Below are 20,845 nucleotides of genomic sequence, written 5' to 3' on the forward strand. Positions count from 1 at the left end.
CTGGATGAATCTAGACCTGGGGCTTGAGGTTTGTGCCATCAGGAGATACCTGTGGCTCATCAGCTTCAGATGAATCATGGCTTGATGATTGCCAAAGTTGACATTCCTGAGGCTGACAATCCAAAGGCTCAGCTGGAGCAACATCATCAGAGTCAGATTCTGAATTGTGGCTGATGACACTGGGTCTTGGGTGGAGCTCATCCCTCTGGGTCTTCGCTTCCCATCTTCCAGGGAAGCCACCCCTGGACCATTTTTCTCCTCTCCCCAGACGGGAACCGACACTTGCCCTGCACACTTCACTCCCCAACCTCTCTCCAGCCTTTTCTCTCCAGCTTCTCCATTCACAGCAGATACATACTTTTAGTCTCCTCCACTCTTTCTCCCTCCCCCTCTAAATTTTGGTTAGACTGGCAGCATGTCCTGCAGCAACTGAGGAGGTGGGTGACCCCCCAGGGCTCTAGACCCCAACACCTACATACCTTGCTGCACCAATGGGACTGCTGACTCAAGAGCTCCCACACTAGCCCTGGCTAGCAGCCAGGTCAGCTCATCAGGTCTCGTGACAGTGCAGCTGCCCTTCATGCCAAAACTGAGCTGCTTTTTCTCCCTTTCCTCACTCCAGTGTCTGGCTCATGCCAGCAGAAGAGCAGCCAGGCCAGGCCAGGCCAGGCCACAAAATCCATATGCCACAATCCCAGAAGAAGGCAGTTGCAACCCATTACAAGTTGTTGCCTAAGAGAATTACATAGACCTGCACAAGTCCATCGTGACCAAGAATGGAGCTCAGCTCAAGGGAGAGTTACCTATAAAGTTGTAGTATTTCTAAGGAAAGAAGAATGTATTGATTAGTCATGTACCATAAATAAATACATGTATGCAATTATATCCATTTAAAATTAAGTCTCATATTGGCTTCAGACTGATATTAGCACATGAGCCTTCATTAACATTTTTATATCGGCAGAAGGAATGGGCAATACAGAATGTGATCCAAAAGCAAAGGATTTTGTAAATTCCAGAGAGTGGCTTCAGAAGAATGGTTTGAAAGCACAGAAGCTGACCATACCTAAAGCTTTTGGGGATTGCGCTTTTCCTCATGCAGAGGGAGTCGTTGATATAAAAGCCAAGCCAGTGGATGAGTCTTTTCAGACAAATGCTGTAAGTAACCTTCCCATTGTGGTCTTACAATTTTTCTACTTTTTTGTGGAGGGGAGATCATATAGATTTCCAGGTTATGTTAATTCTATAGTAGGAGGCTTCATTTGCACTTCTGGCCACCACCATGTTGATACCCTTGCTGGATCCCCTTGCTTGCCTAGCAAGATTTTCTGCTTTTGTTAAAACTGGTGAGGAACTGTGACTGAATGGGGTAAAGGGTACAACTGCTGTCTTCTTAATCCCCTAGGAAGTAACAGGAGTGCAACATGCGCACATGCGTAGCCAAACTGATTCTGGGTTTCTCAAAGAAAAAGCATCCCAAGCATCACATCTGGAATGACTTTGTACTACTGTTCCCAAGAAATACATTGGATTCAATTTTACCACAATAGCTAAATGTAGTGCTCATTGAAATAAAGGAATCCAAGTAAGTGCAGATAGTCCTCATTTAGCGACTGCCTCATTTAGCGGCTGTTTGCAATTATGACAGAGATGAAAAAGTACCTTTGCAACCGATCCTTGCATTTATGACCTTTGCAGGTCTGTAAAGCAAAGGAAAGTTGAAGTAAGATCATAAGCACAGTCGTGGTTTCATTTAGCAGCCGCTTGGCTTAATTTCCAAGTTGCTGGTCCCAACTGTGGTCACAAAAGGAGGACTGCATGTACACTGCCTGTATATTGTTTTGTGACCACAACTGGGACCGGCAACTTGGTGGAGAAAAAAAGCAAGCAATTTTTTTAAAAGCTAAGAAGGAAACACAAAGACCAGAACACATCCTCTCCAGCAGCCTACACCCAGATAAGCAGGGATTAACACCAGACAAACAATCAAGCAGAAAGCAACACCCTAATCAAGGAACTACCAAGGAAACAAACAAGCAGACAATCGAGCTGAAGAGAATACCCTAATCAAGGAACTACCAAGGAGAAAACCACACTTCCACCAACTGCCAGGGCAAGCTACTGTATATAAACAAGGAACAAACCCCACACTCACTGGCACTGATGATGTTACCTAGTTGGGTAATGAAACATCTGCAAGCAAACAACCAAGCTCGGAGAGCACCGAGGACTCCACAGATATAGCACTTTCCTATTTTCGACTTCCTTTTAGTGCAAGAATGCAAATAACTTAATTCATAATAATAATTTCAACAACAGAGGAAGTGATTTCTCTTTTTTTCTCCACAGCGAACCACAGAAGTTTTGCAGCAGGACTTTTAAAATGTATTTCAAGCTTGTTGATCTGTGTGGGCCTTTCTCCAGTATGCTAGACTACAGTTCACAGCATCCCAGTCAAGGAACTCTCTGGATTGTAGTATAATGTATTTAAGGTGCATTGGCTCAGAGAAGGCTGATCAGAAGTTTACGAAGCCTCTAATTCTCTTGTCCTGTTGCAGAGCACTTAATCATTTCAAAACCGGTATCGATGTATTGACTTTAAAACTTGAGCGGGTTTAGGGAAGCTTAAGAAATCATACCTCCAAAGATCACAGAGGAAATCTTTGTTCTTTTAGGAGACAAATAAGAAGGTAATCCATGCCAAATATTGCAGCAATTTTATACATACAGTCTTGGATAACGGGTCTATAATTCATGTACATTTGAAAAAAGAAAGATGCAAAGAATATGAAGATAAGATGAAGAATGCTCTTCATCACATGGAAGAAAGGTTAGTTTGCTTCCTGATACTGTACATCTTTTCCAAAGACAGGTCTTATGATGGAAAAAGGACCGATGCATCCTATTAAAAAGATTTTGAAATGCCCAAGCACTGTAATATTTAGTGTCAGGTACTCTAATTGTTTAAAAATTGAGCATGGGCAATATTAAGGGTTCCTAATATCGAATGTGCATGCACTGTATTCATTTATGAAGATTCATCTTACCAGCACAGTTGCATTCCATGACCTTCAAACTTAATCTAACTCTTATTTAGGTTCATAACTGGATTTACCTTTTATTCAACATCACTTTTATTCTGTAATACCCCATATTCTCTATATATTTCACTAAAATAACGGCCAAGATTCTGGAAGTAGTGACCCCAATGTATTCATAAATCTTTAAGACATTTGCATCATGTTGAAATAATGACTGTTCAAGTCATAAAATAAACTAGGACTTGAACAGTCATTACTTAGATATAGATATAAAATAATCTATGAGATTTTGAACAGAATTTGAACTAAACAGCTCATAAGAGTTACCAGGGAGCTTCTAAAAGTGCAGAGCAGCTATTATTTCTATAATATTGAAAATTTATTTTACACTATCAGTATTTAATATTTATGGGATGAAAGTTAATAATGTAATAATACTGAAATACTGAATAGTGTCTCTTTAAAACTACCATCTTGAGCTCTATTCTACATTAAGATTTATTTATTTAATATTCCACTTTTGTTCAAAGGAGATAGAAAGAGAAATCCAATTTAAATTTACCCTCATAACAACCCCATAAGGTAGATTAGGTGAAGGGGATATGATTGCACGGTTACATGGTACTATGAAGACTACAATCTGATTGTTCCTAGTCCTCATTCAATATTTCAGGTCTTGTTTGTTGGGGATAATGGGAAGTGTAATCCCAGTTCAGTGATACCAGATTTTGACAGCCACTTTAACTCACTACTCATTATTCACTACTAACACAGACATAGAATTTATATAGCCTATAAACTGTATTCCTGCAAATTAGTCAATAATCTTTAGTACATTTTCCTAGTTAACAGTTCTTTTAATTGGTGATATCTATTTTGTTTTCTTAAAGTTAATTAATTGGGATTTTTTTGTCCTTTATATTAAATTAGTAATAAAAATAAAATCATTTAGGAGAGTTAAGACACTGGGAAGTGAGCATTTCAGACATTATTCTTGCTATGCCTTTTATTTCATGTTAAAAGTATTCTTGTATAGACTTCAGGAGCTTAAGAAAGGAAGCCGAGCCCTCTTTGGAGATATAACAGAAGACCACATCTGTATCCTCATTGATGTATCTCAGTCTATGATATACAAGCTGCCCGTGGTGAAGGAGAAAATATATCAGCTCATAAGAGTGAGTGACAGCTGTTTTGGCAAAGACAACGGTTATTATGTAGAATGACTGTATTTTGTTCTGAAAAGGATCTAGGAAGTTCCCTTTTATTGTTGGCCTCTCTAGCTGAATATGTGTAACCTGAAATTAGTTCTGAGAGAATCTTTTCTGATCTTCCCTGGAGATGTTAAGGACTGATCCAGAATCTTATTCTTCCACAGCCATGTTCTACTAGTTCTCTCCAAATGGAAGTCCATTTTCCAAGTTTTGGTGGTGGACAATAAATGAGGACATTCCCCACCTCATTGTTCTCCAGTGAGGGGTGATCATTCACTGTGCTGGGTGGGAATTGTGGCAGTCATAGATCCCAGACTTCTTATGAGAACCACATGGGGAAAACTGGATTACAGGTAGATCTAGTATTTCTAAGAGACACTGAGCAGAATTCAGTTTCCAAAAATATTTAATACAAGTTTTCCAGAGAAATGAAACATTCTTCTATAACTGACTGCTTGTCAAATATGGTGGCAGGGTGAAAGGGTGGGCGGGCAAAGGGAATATGGCATTTCTTACTCAGAGAAACCATTCAGCAGAGGATTTCTTGCAGGAACAATTTCAAAACAAAACCAGATTTAACTTTGTTAAATTTGATGCCGATGCAATAGCCTGGAAAGACAGACTTGCTGAAGTTAATGAAGAAAATATAGAAGATGCTTTACTTTGGATAAAAGAACTTCAGGTAAATATAGAAAAGACTTTAAGCAAATGGAAGTGAGCTTAACTATTGCTGGAGATCTCCTTCCCTTCTTCCACACTCTGTAAATGTATTTGGGTTACAGTAAAGCTTTGTATGAAGGGAATTTTTGCAAGTAGACAAATAGAATTTAGGCTACCTTCATGATTAATATGATAATCAGTGTTTTCATAAACTCCTAACCTTACCCCTACCCCTACCCCATTCCCTCCCATCCCATCCCATCCCATCCCATCCCATCCTATTCATTAATTTCTATTAATGCACAATCCATGCTTACTAGAATGTAGATTTGATAGATTTCATTTAAAATAACTCTCCTCAACCTTCTATTCTGTAGTAATATTCATATGTGTAGGTAAATAATGAGCAAGAAGCTTGGTTCAGAAGGACATTCCTGGTCCAGCAAATTATTTTGAGGTGTATTGGGAATGTTCATTTCCTTGCAACAGGATAATGTAGACCAGGGTTTCTCAATCTTGGCCACTTTAAGATGTGTGGACTTCCAACTCCCAGAATTCCCTGCCCAGCATGCTCACTGGTATAGATACTCTCAGTAATTTAAAGCAGGACAAATTCACCTGAGGAGAATTATTAGGTCTGGATTGAGAGACCCAGTATCTACTGTACATTTGCCTCAACTACCAGAGATTCCCCACCTCTGTTGTGGAGGAAGAGAGAGAACTCAGGAATACGTTAATCTTATCTGGCAAAATCATTTCTGAAGCTGCTTCCAGGATAATGAAGTGCCAGTAGTCTCTCATTTAATCCAAATAGCTACTGTAGCTGGTTTCCATTTAACAGTTCTCTTTCCTTCCAGCAAACTACAGAAATGTATTTTTGTAGCTTTTCATTAAAGTACTGTTACTTCCAGTAATAGAGCATATTAATATTTATGTATTACTTTGAAAAAAATAATGGGATTTTAAATACTAGATTATCATGTATAACTATTATCCACCATGTGAATTAATTATATAAAGAGTTAAAAATATGCCTCACCAGCATACTTGAGAAATCATTTTTATAACCCATTCCATAAATCTGGCCACATTAACATCTCAATTTTTCTCTGTTTCTCCACTGACTGCCTAGGTTGGGAGTACTACAAACATACTGAAAGCACTTCAGATTGCCTTTGCTGATGATGACACTCAAGCCATTTATCTTCTCACTGATGGGAGACCTGATCAGGTATCTATGAAGAAGCAAATCATGTCAGGACAATGTGATGATGTAACACTGGCCATATGACAAAGCAGAGCAGTGATATAGACCAAGGATGGCCAAACTGACTACAAGGTGACAGCTCAAGGAAGGCATATGTGCCTTTGCCTCCTCCTGGTCTTTTGTTCCAGCAACACATTGGAACCATGAGAGATTGGGAGGAGGACACAGTGACAACGGAAATACGCAAAGAGGCATTTCTGTATCTAAAGTAGGGCATTCCAAAATGTGATGTCTAGGGGAAAATGGGGTTAGGTTTGGGAGGGGAAAGCAACAAGTTTTGGAGGCTGCTAGTTGAACAAGAGTCTTTCTCTGTGATAGACTGATGAGGGAGAAGAAGTGGCACAGGTTGCTGAGGTGGCAGTATTCTTAGGAGGATGAAACTGCAGTGGAAAGGTAGCAAGAACAATGGTGTAAAAGGAGGGTTTGGCTGTACTAAATAGAGGTAACTTTAATGGGGTATAAGAGACAGAAACATGATGATGGCAAAAATGGAAACTCTCAAATACAGAAGTGCTGCCAGAAATAGCAGCTGTACATTTAGCTTTGTCTCTCTTAACCCCTGGTAAAACTGGTGCCTGGTTGTTATACTATGGTGTTGGTTATTTCTTTGCATATACCACTAGCAGTCAGTGGTGTGCATCAGAGAACATACACCATCAGAACCTGAGCCGCAGATGAACAATGATGTTGGGACTTTGAACTGTTGGAAAATGTATGGTTTGTTCTGTGGAGTTTTGGTTTACAAGATTAACTAGTAAACTGTGAATCAAGATTAGAAAAGATTTAGCCTGTAAATAAGTTGTGGACCTCTGAATCTAGTGTCTCCCCCAGGTCACACTCTCTCACAGGTTCAGCTCATGTGGCTGTTGTTCTTTATTTTGTCCCATCCCTCAGATATAAAACTGAGGGACAATATGGGGGAGGGAGGGTCTCTAAATACATTTGGAGGGGGTGTTTCTTTTTAATTATGTATCCAATAGAAATAGGAAATATATCTGTTAATCTGGCAACTTGTATATTGGATCAACAATTTTCAGATTGTGCATGGCCACTATTGAAAAGTGACCCTCAACAGATTTTTGACTGAGGTCTGGCTACCAGGTATGGGCTTCAGAAGTCTGGACAACTACTGGATGGCAGCAAAGATCTATGTATCCATTTGCTGCCATCTAGTGGTCATCTGGATTTTTTCAGCTGGGTCTGTTAGGGTGAGGTACTGTGGTGCTCATCAAGAGAAAACAGGCTTCCAGCCCTGGTCTAGGTGCAAGAAGCAAACAACAAAAAGCAAATTAGACATTGTTCAACCTTCTATTTTTGAAAAATCGCCTTAAAAATATTGACTCCTTTGGGGGAAAATAAGAAGGTTCTGTAGGAGGTAGAAGATCAACATATTAAACATACAGAATTTGATACAGTGTAAGTTTGGGTTTTATGTACAGTATATAGCCTCAGTAAGAATGCAAAAGATAGTTGACTTACAGCTTGATTTCTGTTTTCTTATTTTGGGGATGGGTCAGTGGATGGGTTTGCAAATACCAGTACTTTGCTATGCTACATGCAAGTGGTACCAGGATGAAAAGTTTCAGACTATAGTAGAGAGCTTATCTCCAAAATGGCACAGACTTTTAGCTTTATATTCACTTACAGGATTATAGATATTAGATCATCTTAATGTAAATAAAGAAAAATGGAAAAGAAATATGGAGTTGGATCCCCAGTTGGGTGCCCCTGAAATCACGATTAGCTAGTTTGGAATCTATCCCAGTGAGAGTTTACCAATTTAAGATTTGATCTGGGCAAACTTCATTCATTTACTGAACATCTATAAAGATATATCTAAGGTGCACATCTAAACTGTATATCTAAATTGTCTTAGAATGAGTCAAACTTGTACTGTATAGGCCAGAACTGATTAGTCATGACACTCTTGGATTTTTCTCCATTTTGCTTCATGTCCTAGAGTATTCATCCATTCATCCAAATTTGTTTTGCCACTGAGCAATTGTTACTTCTAAACTTTAACCCTCGTTACCATTGATACAGTGATTTATTATGCTCCCTATTTAGCACTGAGGTATATAACTAATTTTACTGGAATTGTCCTGGAGGGAGAGGGTAATGTTTTCTTCTGAGAAGTAACAACAGTAGATGAGGGAAGCTTGAAGTGAACATTGCAGTGCTTACTTTGGGTTTTGTTAGCCATGTAGACCAAGTGAGGCCAGATGAATCTGAAGCTTCTCAGTTAACTAAATTATTGACTGGAAATGCTGCAAAATAGAAATTAGGGCCATTTGGACAAGAGCTTTTATGCTAGAATGTAATGTTCATCCATTGGAATTTGGCTTCTGATTTAAAAAAGTTCCAGCCACTGATTGTATGGTAATAATGATTAAAGGCTTCATTGTACTACCTGATTTATTGTTTAAGGCTAGTAAATCTTTTAAGTGCTTATTATTTGGCTATCTTTGGATTTACACATTTTCCTTTCTTTTTGCACAGCACCCCAACAGAATTTTAGATGACCTCAATCTTCAACAAAACATTCCGGTTCACACTATTTCATTTAACTGTGATGATACTGGAGCCAATAAATTTTTGCATGAGCTGGCCAATAGGACAGGTGGACGATTTCACTACTACCATATTTGTCTGACAGATCCTGATTCCCCCAAACCTTCTGAGGTAAGTCTTTAAAGGTGAAGACTGAAACTTTGGGAATGTCCCCTTTTCACAGTAGAAGCTTGAGAATTATTTCTGTCAAAGCCTGTAAGTGCTGCATATACTTTAAAAGGATATATTTACATATAAAAAGCACTTTTATAAAAGGATAAATTAAAGCTAAGTGCCTCCTCAAAATGATCAGTTTGACAGCATACTGACATGTCCTTTTAGCCTATGAGAAAATGGTCTAGGTTCAAATTAAAGGACAGAACCGTAATGGTGTAATATCACAGCTGGCACCAGATTTTGAGCAAGATATCCTTCATTCGCCTCTCCACCTCAATCCTTAATGGGCCCACTGTGCAAAAGCTGAGCAGGGTTGGACTTGATTAGTACCTACAGGGTACTTAGGAACCAACAGGGGAGCTCAGCACTCGAGGATGTCTATGGAATAATGGGGTAGTAGATTAGGCTGAGAAATTGAAAAACATCCCAGAAGAAAGTGGCAAATGATGTCTGTATTTTTCCCAAGTAAACTGCGTGGATGTGTTGTGAAATGATTAAGAGTTGAGCTCAACTTGGAGGAGACTTTTATAAGAAACAACAATAATAGACACTTTAGCTGTATCCCAGGATTACTACAACACATAACCCTATTATTCCTCACCATAGTTGGATGACCAAAATAATAGCTTTAATGAAGGTAAATGTCATATGAATTTCAGCTAAGAGTCTTCTGCTCTGGTTATTTTGTATCTGTGAAATCTTAAACAGTTGAAAATTATACTTGGAGAAAGGCTCCCAGAATTATAAGTAAAATACAGAAAAGATTAGGTATGAAGAGAAAAGAAAAGGTCTTAAAAAATCAAAAGAGCAAATATTTTAACCCACCCAGAGAGCTTTGTCCATTGGGTAGTTTCAAACAAACAAACAAACAAAACAGATTACGACAAACCAATATTAAGAGTCAAGATGAAGTCTTTTGCTTTTGCATTGATTGTGTAGATTTATTAACTGGTTCAAAACTAGATCAGCTCAGTAAAGCAAGGTTGAAGTGAGCCATACATTTTCATTTTGATACCATTTTTAGTTTCTGGCTCAAATAATTGTATTTTCTCCACTGAATAATGGTCTCTGTGACACTTCAGGATAACTGTTGCTCTAGGCAGGGCAAAATAGTGGGGAAAAAAGTCACACTAGACTTTCGGTTTGCCCTGGAATTTGTGACACTGGGGATTCATGAAAGCCAGGGAGTTCCTTAATTAATATATGGGAAGTGTTGATATCCAAACCAACAGGAATACGGTGATAATCAAAATAGGGGCATTTATTTTAGGGACTAACCCCACTATAGTAAGTCAGAGAAGAGTATTCATCTGTGCACATTTGGGCTATATGGTGCCTGACAAAACTAACTGGTAGCTCATGGGCTATTGTGGAGATAACATAGAAATTTCTGGCTAGAAAATACTACATTTTTATAATTAAGAGGGTAAAAAAGGCTAAGGAATGCTATAGATCAGTGTTTCTTAAACTTTGCTGTCAGGATCCCTTCCCACTTTTAAAAATTATGGAGGATCCCACAAGAGCTTTTATTTGTATGGTTTATATTTATCAATATTGATTGTATTAAAAATTAAAATTGACTAATTCATTGAATATTTATTTATTGAATCATGTAAAAATAATAACATTAAACCCATTAGATATATTTTTCATTAAAAAAACCATATTTTTGAACAATAAAAATGAGTGGCATTGTTTTAAATTTTTGCAAGTATCTTCAATATCTGGAAAATAATTTTGATATTGCAGACCCCTGAGAGGGTCTTGGGGGACCCCCAGGGGTCCTAGGACTGCACTTTAAGAAACACTGTAGATAATTCTTTTTGGGAAATCAGTGTTCGGAAAGAATAGGGGAAACAATAAAATTTTACCCCAAAGCCTGCTTACTATTTAAAGCAGTTGTACTGTATATAGATGATGCCTTGTAAACATTTGTTTGTTTGTTTTTTTAAATATTCGGTGCTGTTTGTGCTGCTCAACAATCATAATAAATGGCTTACCTTTTGGCAGTGTGAGGATATATATTTGGTTAGAAGAGAGATTGAACGAGGAGAGAAACAACTGAAGAATGTACAGAGCTTTTCCACTGGCAGTGCGTTGATGGATTTGTTTAATGGAGCAAAAGATCTTCGCAATAAGTATGTGCATCTGCTGCCTTTCTTTGTGCCTTCATTCTTCGGCTACTTATTTCATGATTTAACTTCACTGCAATGTGCTCACGAAGATTTTTGTTACAGGGATTTCTGTTTTTGAACAGAAAAAAAAAATCATTGATGTCAATGAAATCAAGCACTCTAGGAGAAGAAAGAAACAGCCAGAAAAAGCCAGTGCTCTCATTGCTTATAATGATAATGAACTGGAAAATATAATGCTCCTCTGGAAAACTTAAAAGGCATCTTTATTCTAAGGCAGCCTGACATAAATGTAGCTCTCTATCGGCTTGTCAGTTTCACTCCTTTGATCTCTGGGTTCTCTCTACTCCTTTGACACAGCATTGGCTGCCCTTTTGTGCTCTAGGTCAGCGTTTTTCAAACTTGGCAACTTTAAGACTGCAGACTTCAACTCCCAGAATTCCGCAGCCAATTCACAGTTGTGATGTATGGTAGTTTTCCCACAGCTGTCCTATCCTGTTCATTACTTGAAAACTTGCATTAGTTTCCTTCTTGGTTTAGGTAACCAGCTATCATGGATGTATTTGTCTCATTTGTCTCATTGTGACCTAGACACATCATGAGGACTACTATTTTTTTCAGTAAAACAAGTTCACTTTTGTTTTTTTTTATTTCAATTCCAAGCTAGTGGCTAATATCTCTAGGATGTTTTACTTCCACTTTTTTTTTATTTAAATGGTTCGCTATCTCAAAGCTGTGTCTTTTCTCCTCTGCATATACAATTAGATTATCAACATGGCAGGGGATGTACTCATGTCCTCCATTTTTAACTCTTGTATATAAACATGGATCAGCTTTTTTCAGTTCAAAGCCCATGCTTTGGGATATTTAATTTAGTTCATTAGACCGTGCTTTGACTGCTGGCTTTAGTCCATATATTGAGTTTTGCAATTTACATACCAGTTTTTCTTTCCCTGAATCTTCAAAACTTGGTGGTTGACACATGAAAATCTCCCCTTTCAGATTGCCATGTAAACATTATAAAAGCTGTCTTAAGTACTCCACATGCAGTGTTCTAAATGCTGTTACTCTTAAGTAGAATACTGAGGCTTGCATGTTTGACTACTGGTGCAAAAACATCATCTCCCTTTTTGGGGGAGATGGGTGGTGATAGAAATTCAAAAAACAAACAAATAATCCTGGCCATATTTATATGTATAACCCTTCGCTGGTAACCTAGCATTATAGCATTGGACATTTCCATTAGCATTATGGTTTGTTCTGAAACCCCCTTTACAGCAATGGCTTTCTTGCCCTTCATAGTTTTCATGGAATTCATATTTTTGTGCAAAGATTCCCATTTCTATGCCTTAGATGCTAGCAGCTCCTGTACTTTTTTCAGACACATCCCTTGCCCTAGCTGTGCAGCACATTCTCTCAAATGTGATTCCTTTATTAGAAATTTGAGAGCTTCTTAATTCTAATATTGAGTCTACTTCTGACTTCTGTGTGTCAGTAGCCCCTTCTGAATCTGATAACTATTTCAGATTCTTCAGACTTATTTTCAGTAACCCCTTCTGACTGTGTGATGTTATTAGTGCTTTTCTTTTGTGAGCTTCCAGGGTAGATCCAGATGCTACTGGTAAAACTAGTTTGGTGTAATGGCATGTGGGAATGACCTTGGGAGAGGCAGGGGGAGAGATGCTGCCTAGGGAACAATCAGATAAAAGGGGGAGGGAGCCCGCAGCTGCATAATGGGAACAGAAAACAAAAAAACTCAGAAAGGGTCCTCCCTAAATTTTCAGGCTGTGAAAAGAGATGGCAGGAGATTGTACTTTCAGACTTGCAAGATTCTGTTAATGTAGCCTTACAATAAAGTAGAATTATCTCATCTGGTCATGTTTCCTGCCTGGTCTACCAGGGAAGGCTGGCAGTTGGTGCATCTATCTAGATATTGTATCAAGATACTGTAATTTATCTGGGGTTATCCTTTCTTCATTAAAATAAGCAACACTGCCTGGGTTTACTTTTCCAGTTTTTAAAGTCCAAAATCCTGTAGCCTTTGACTGCCGTTTGATAGCCCAACCTTATTTCTGATTGGCTTCTATAATTTATTCCTTCTTTTCTCTAGGGATATATGCATAAGCTTTGCATCCAAATACCTTTAAGTGTGGCACATTTGGTTTGCTTCCCTTCCATAACATATATGGGATTTCATCTGTGTTGGCAGATGCTGGGAAAGCCTTTAGCCCAGGAGAGGTCAAAAAAGTCACACACCAAGCATTTCTATAAAAATAATTTACAGAAAGCAAAACAAAAACAAAACATATTTAAAGGACTTAGCTCTCTTTGGAGCAAGCCTTGCTTGCCTACATTGCCAGCAGAGAGAAGAAAAAAAAAAAAGTGAGAAAACAAGTCCGGGCAGGTTTCCTCCCCCAGGTGATTTGCATGAAGCACGTGAGAGAAGACAATCAATTGCAACCTTTTCACCCGGCCAAAATGATTAGGTACAATAGCAGCTTAATCTATTAGTAGGAAAACCTCAACACTCCTTTTTACACTATAGATTAAGATGCAAACCAATCTTCTGACAACTCTGTGTGTCTTGGTACAGGAAGAGGTTTGGTTAAAATATCAGCAATCATGTCTTTTGATTCACAATATTTTAACATTATTTCTCCTTTGCTTATCATATCTTTGATATATTGATATCTAATATCGATATGTTTTGTTCTACTTCTGCAGGCTTCAGATTTTGCCATAGCAATGCAAGCTTGATTATCCTCATAAACAGTTATAGGCTGGTTCACTTCCATGCCTATTTCTTTTAACAAATGTTTAAACCATGTAACCTCATTACAGGTTTGTGTTAGAGAATAAAACCCTGCTTCTGCAGTGGAAAGAGCAACAAGTTTTCTAGAATGCCAGCCTAAGCTAGATCCAGCAAATTGAATTAAAATCCCAGAAGTGGATTTTCTGTCACTGACATCTGCTCCTCAGTCAGAATCGGCAAAAGCCTGCAATTTCTCAGTTCCAGAGGCATTTAGCTTCAGGCAATAATTCTTTGTTCCTTGCAAATACCTCATTAACCTCTTCAATGCTGCTTTTCCAGTAGAGGTAGGCTTCTCTGTCTACTTAAAATGGCCACAGAATTTGAGATATCTGGGCGAGAATGATTTGCAATGTACAGTAAACTTCCAATTGCAGATCTATAGTTCTCTGCCTCAGTTAATTTTCTCCTATATCTTTCTGAAAATCTATTATCATCGGAGTAGAGACTGGTTTACAGTCTTGCATATTAAAATCTTCTAGGAGCTTTTGAATTTTACTACGTTGGTTTAACAGAAAGCTACCATCCTTGTCTCTGTGTACTTCCAAACCTAGGTAATTGGTCACAACTCCAAGGCTTTTTAATATGAAATGGCTTTTCATGCAGGCTTCAAAATCAAGCCTTTGTTTTTCTGTTGATGTGAACAGCAGCAAATCATCAACATAAATGCAGAGATACATACAGCCTTGTTTGTCCTTCTTCATATATACACAGGGATCTGCTTTTCCTTTTTCAAAACCAAAATTCTGCAGTTTTTCATCTACTTTTTGGTTCCAGGATCTAGCAGCTTGTTTTAACCCATAGCTTGACTTCTGCAGTTCACAGACTAGATTCTCCCCTTTTTCATAGCCAGGGGGTTGCTGCATGTATAATCTGTGGTCTAAATCACCATAGAGAAATGCAGTTTGAATGTCATAGTGGTTAACTGACATTCCCTTGAGTGCAGCAACTTTTAACAGTAATCTAATTGATTCACCTTTAGTAACTGGTGCAAAAGCCTTGTCAAAGTCTAAATCTTTCCTTTGAGTGAACCCTTTTGCAACCAACCTTGCTTTATATTTTTGGATTTTGCCATCAGCATCCCTTTTCAGTTTGAAAACCCACCTACAACCCAGACAGCGTTCATTGGGAGGTAGATTTACCAGTTTCCAGATCAACTGGAGAGCTAGAATTTAATCTCCCCCAGTTTTGTTCAGCAAAAGAAGCGCTTTTGCTAATTATTAATTTCTCTCCCATTATGAACCTGTAGCTCCTCTGGCTTTGTCCATAGCCAACAAAGATGGCTTTCTTTGTTGTGGGGCCTCCTTTCCTTCTCTGCTGTTTTGGAATGTGAACCCATGCAGTGCTACCAAACACTCTAAGATGGTTTACCTTTGGTTTCACACCATAAAACAAATGGAATGGAGTGTCCTGAATCACAGAGTTATACAATCTGTTTTGTACATAAGTGGCAGTAGATATGGCCTCTCCCCAGTACTTAAAAGATAATTGTGAATCTTTAATCATGCATTCCATCGCATTTTGCAAGGTTCTGCCCTTTCTTTCAGCAACACCATTTTGCTGAGGGGTGTAAGGGTTAGAAAGAATTTGTTCTATCCCCTTTTCCACTAGGAACCTTCTGAATTTGTGAGAAAGGTATTCTCCTCCTCTATCACATTGGAGTGCAGATACAGGCCTAGGGAATTTTCTATTTGCCCATGTCACAAAACCTTTAAATTTCTCAAATGCCTCATCTTTATGTTTTAAGATGTAGATAAATGTGTATCTTGAGAAATCATCAATGATGGTCATTGCATACCTTGCTTGTCCAAGACTTGGAGCAAAAGGACCAATAATGTCAGAGTGTACAATTTCCAAAGGTCTAGTTGTAACTCTGTCACTGTGCTTACTCACAGGAGCTTTTAGTGTTTTGCATTCTTTGCAAACTACACAGTCTAAGTATTTATCACAGGGTTTTATCTTTAGGTCAGCACACAGCTGTGGCACTTGTGCTATATACTTGAAATTAGCATGACCAAATCTCCTGTGCATCAGGTGTACACATTGGTCATGATATGGAGTGTTGCCAACTGCAGCCTTGCAGCTTGGCTTCCTTGCATTTTGCACAATGTACAAGAAGTCTTTTAACATACCAGTAGCACACAATTTCCCATTTTTTCGTATCTCACAACCATTTTTCTTAAATGTTATGATATACCGTTGCAGCCAATTGTGCCACAGATAAAAGGTTTGATTGTAAATTTGGCACATACAACACACCTTTTACAGTTTCTCCTAAGCAGGATTAATACAAGTCACCTTGTCCCATAATTTTGGTCACAGACCCATCAGCCAAAGATACACTTTGTCTTTCAGTTTTAGACAGTGACACAAAAGAGCTTTTACAATTACATAAATGACAACTGGCCCCAGAATCTAACACCCATATATCAGAATTACCCTTCTCAGCAACCTGTGCAATCTGGGTTGTCTGAAGAGCCTTCTTCTGTGTTGCCCTTGTGTTCTTCTTCTCTTTCTACTCTTGGGTCTCATGGCACAGTCTCTTTGCAAATGTCCAGCTGAACCACAAGTGAAGCATCGCTGGCTTGCTAGTGCTGTGGCCTCAGGTTCTTTTCCCTTCTTTTCCCTCATTTTCTGGTCTTGCAGCTTTCCAGAAGAGATGAGGGGGATCTTTCCTCTCTCTTCTCCCATTCAGCGAGTAAGCGCTGTGTAACATACGATGGGGTGAGGTCTGCTTCAGGCATAGCCTCCAGGGTACAAATCAGTGTGTCCCACGTTGCATTTAGTGAGGACAGGAGGATATAGGATTTTGTGAGAGGTGTAAATTCCATCCCTCTCTCCTGCAACTCAACAAACAGCTGCTGAATATAATGCAGGTGCTCAGGAAGGCTATCTCCTTCTGCAAGGTAGGCTCTGTACAGCTTTTTCGTCAGGGTAACTTTACTCCCTGCTGTTGCCTTTACATATAAGTCTCTCAAAGCGTCCCAAAGTTGCTTTGCAGACTGCATGCCTCACACGTGGACTAGCTGATTGTCCTCAACTCCCAAGATAATGGTGGCTCTAGCCCGCTCATCCTGTCTCAGCCATTCAGCACTGGGATTTTGGGGGGTTTGCTCACCAATTGGCAGCCAAAGATCCTCTCTGCGAAGATACATTTCCATCTTCAGGGCCCAATTCAAATAGTTGGTCTCTGATAGGCGCTCCAGAGGCATTGCTGAGGGCTGGGAGGTAGCCATGGCTTCTTCCTTCTTTTGCAAGTCACCTCAGCTAGCTTCTTTGTCCTGTAGACCGGCAGTTGCTGGAAAATCTCCAGGTGGCTCCAAAGAAAATCTTCACAGGTCTTTGCTACCTGCCTTTAAATTGTGCATGAGGTGTGGAGTTGATCTCTCTTTTCTCTCTGGGTTTTACTGGGCTTACTGGGCCCATAACCTGTTGGCAGATGCTGGGAAAGCCTTTAGCCCAGGAGAGGTCAAAAAAGTCACACACCAAGCATTTCTATAAAAATAATTTATTTACAGAAAGCAAAACAAAAACAAAACACATTTAAAGGACTTAGCTCCCTTTGGAGCAAGCCTTGCTTGCCTACATTGCCGGCAGAGGGAAAAAAAAAAAAGTGAGAAAACAAGTCCGGGCAGGTTTCCTCCCCCAGGTGATTTGCATGAAGCACGTGAGAGAAGACAATCAATTGCAACCTTTTCACCCGGCCAAAATGATTAGGTACAATAGCAGCTTAATCTATTAGTAGGAAAACCTCAACAATCTGCACCTTTTGTTGGTAAAATAATTTGTAGATAAGGAGCTGTGTTAAGTGCTTCTCCCCAGAAGTCATTGGCTAACCAAGCAGAAGGTATCTTATTCCTAGCAGGCTTTGATTCTTTCTTTCTGCAACCCAGTTGTGCTCGGTATATTATTATGCATGCATCATGCTACTCTGGTTGCTCTAGGTTGCATAAATTCTAACAAATTAACTTCATTGTATTTTCTTTATATCATGTCCATTCTTAAGCACAATCCCACACCTACATAAGACCTATGTAATTTGCATCCAATTCAGGTACATATATGCTTCTTGGAATATTATATTCCTGCTGTCACTAAAATGTATTAGGCATTTCAATTTAATACTGCCTTTTCCACATTTACTGACATTCCATTAGCAAAATTAACTTTTTCTTGGTGAGATAAATCAAGGCTTATAAACATACCTTTGTTGCAGATATATTTAGGATGCACTACTAACCAGCAAAATTCTGTTTTTCTTTTCAAACTCATAATCATGTCCAATTTCAAGTAAGCAATTATTTGCTAACATACATTTTTCTGTCTGCACCTCATTGTTTTTACAATCTCTATGCAGGCTTGACTTTTCTTGTAGGATATTGGATCTCACTATCTCTTCCTGTTGTATGAGTTTTAGTTCTTTAAAGTCCATATTCCATTTAATATGTTCATTTCTGTTACAGTAATGTTTGAGTATATTTCCCTCTTTTATCTTGTTTAGAGAAATCCCTTCAGTTGCATCATTCAAAGCATGCTGGTATACCTCTAATTGCCAAACATTCTCAAGGGAAATTTTATCATGAAGTCTGATTAATCTACAATATATCAACATACAATATATATTTACGATATATTTACAGTTTTTTGGTAACAATCTTTATAAAAATTCATTGATTAAATCATCAGAAAAGTTCATGCTGTTTCAGTTTAGTATCTTCTAAGTAGAAAGGTACTCATAGTCCATTAAACTTCCACTCCTTGATAATTTCAGGTTTATGAGTTTTTTTTTATATTAAAGTACTATTGTTCATTCCATAGTGTGCCTATATCTATCTTAGCTTGTCCTAGATCTCCTTTCCTGAATCACAGTTTTGAATCTACCCACTGTACGTCAAATTCAACTTCAGAATTATTTTAGACCTAAGTAATATATCCTCTTTCATCCACGTTGTCCTGGCTTGGGCTTCTTCTGGACATGGCATCTCGAAAACTTCAGAGAAGTCCAACTTTTCTAATAGTGCCTTCATCTTTGTGCTCCAGATGCTGTTGTCCTTCCCATCTGTATGAAATGTTCTGATTCCAGTATAATAATTTTCAAAAACTTTGAAAATGTTGTCTTAGGACATTTTAAATCTTAATGAATATCCATAATTTGTGGGCTCTGAATGTTGGTTCAGCTGTATGTTTGACCAAGTGCCTGGAATAAATTGTTTTTTTTTTTTAAATGACTGGACTGCTCCCACTGCTCAGTGTTTAGTTATGGTCCATAGCTTTTTTGTCGGAAAATGACTTTTGGTAATTTCTAATTCAGTTTATACCCAGCACACTCCCAGTTAATCCTATTTCCCAATCAGAGCAAGCACATGCAAGGCAGTTCAGCTAGCAAAAATATAGGTTAAAGTTTATTTATTAAACATCAGCAAATATCAAAATAGGTAACTGGCAAAATGGTACAAAAGGTGGACAAAACCGGAGGATATGAACAACAGGCAAGAGATACAAAGGGCAGAGGACTTAATACCAGCAATTGATACAATATTTCTATGTCTGTCTATTTCAGAAGGCATAGAACTTTCCAGAGCCAATACTGAAACCAATATTGTGGATAAATAGCATGGACAGTCCAAAGGGAGGGGCTTTTGGTTATCCCAGCTTTAACCCTTTATATATGTAACAGCAGCAGAAGAGAGATGAAAAGTAGGAGACTAGGTGATCCTGCTATCCCATGCTATGAAAGAAACAATATGGTGGACGGGGATGATGTATCCAACAAAACCATGTTCTGTGGATTAATTTTAATGCAGTTCACCTTTCTCAGAGTACTTTCACCCAAATACAGTATATGTGTGTGTGAGCTGTGGCCTAGGTAGTGATTTGTCTGTTTCCTAGACATTGCAAGCAGACTTTTGCTGCAATCTCAGCATCCACATAAGTTGAGGGACTGAATCCCCTATCTCCAAATAGGCCCTATTGTGCATCTGAAGAGCCTGCATCAGCTTCATCAGAACCTGGTATGGATGGACTTCAGGCACTCTCTCAGAGTCCAACCACAAAGAAGAAAGTTTTATATGCAGGTAAAGGAGACTACAGAAATTATTCAGTTGAAACATGTCTCATCCCTTGAGATATTTTGAGCATGGATTTTCTTCTGTTTCACATTGATGCTCACTGTAACAGTCCATGAGATTCTCAGGCACTTGCACCCTACATTAACCAGACAAGTCAAGGATCTGAAAAACCATCATTGTCTAGGTGATTTAATAATGCCAGAACTACTTGTGGCAAAGTGGTTTTAATTATTAGATCCCTTTTCCTTACTTCATTTTAGACCTAAGTAATATATCCTCTTTCATCCAAGTTGTTTCATCCATGAAGTCTACCAAACAAAGCTTGTACTGCCCTTTTCCTTACTTCATTTTAGACCTAAGTAATATATCCTCTTTCATCCAAGTTGTTTCATCCATGAAGTCTACCAAACAAAGCTTGTACTATGCAATCATCATATTTCATTCACAGCAGCTATTGGGTGAGGTGGGGTTGGAGTGTAGAGAGTGTTTCCAGATGGGAAAAGTCCAACTTGTAAATACTTGTTTTTTTCTATGGCTTTTTCTGACCAGTTTCTTTACACGTGTGCACACACAAGCCCCTCCCCCCACAATCTAAAGAAAGGAAAAATGGAATAGCCACATACTGTAATGTTCTATAGGAAATAATGCTAAAAGTCATCTGTCTAGAAGCATCTTTGGCTTGTGTCTTAAGATCTGTTGTCCTTGGTTAAAAAAAAGAGGATTTACCCCTTAACTTGGAATTTAAAGTACAAATTCAAGAACTGTTGAGAGAAATTCCAGTCCCAGAGTCATTGATTTTCTAACTGAGTTAACTGGGTCCTTATTGAGTTTTAATATTCACAAATGGCTAAAATAGTTGAAAAGTATAGAAGAACTGATAGAAAAACATGTGACTGGGAAATATTTGCTTGGGACAATTCTTGCCTAAAA

The 20,845-nt window shown here is 38.5% G+C and overlaps 1 protein-coding gene across 1 annotated transcript in view; it reads left to right on the top strand.

Annotated features, from left to right (window-relative positions):
* The window catches only part of VWA3B (von Willebrand factor A domain containing 3B), a 94,894-nt gene that overhangs the window by 37,412 nt on the left and 36,637 nt on the right, over positions 1-20,845 (top strand). Inside the window, 8 exon segments of the mRNA XM_063304363.1 lie at positions 968-1,158; positions 2,676-2,830; positions 4,078-4,216; positions 4,803-4,934; positions 6,045-6,143; positions 8,679-8,861; positions 10,917-11,044; positions 19,737-19,921. Of these exon segments, the coding sequence (XP_063160433.1) occupies positions 968-1,158; positions 2,676-2,830; positions 4,078-4,216; positions 4,803-4,934; positions 6,045-6,143; positions 8,679-8,861; positions 10,917-11,044; positions 19,737-19,921 (1,212 nt within the window).

This window comes from Candoia aspera, chromosome 5 (assembly GCF_035149785.1).
Source record: "Candoia aspera isolate rCanAsp1 chromosome 5, rCanAsp1.hap2, whole genome shotgun sequence".
In the NCBI taxonomy this organism is placed as follows: Eukaryota; Metazoa; Chordata; class Lepidosauria; order Squamata; family Boidae; genus Candoia; species Candoia aspera.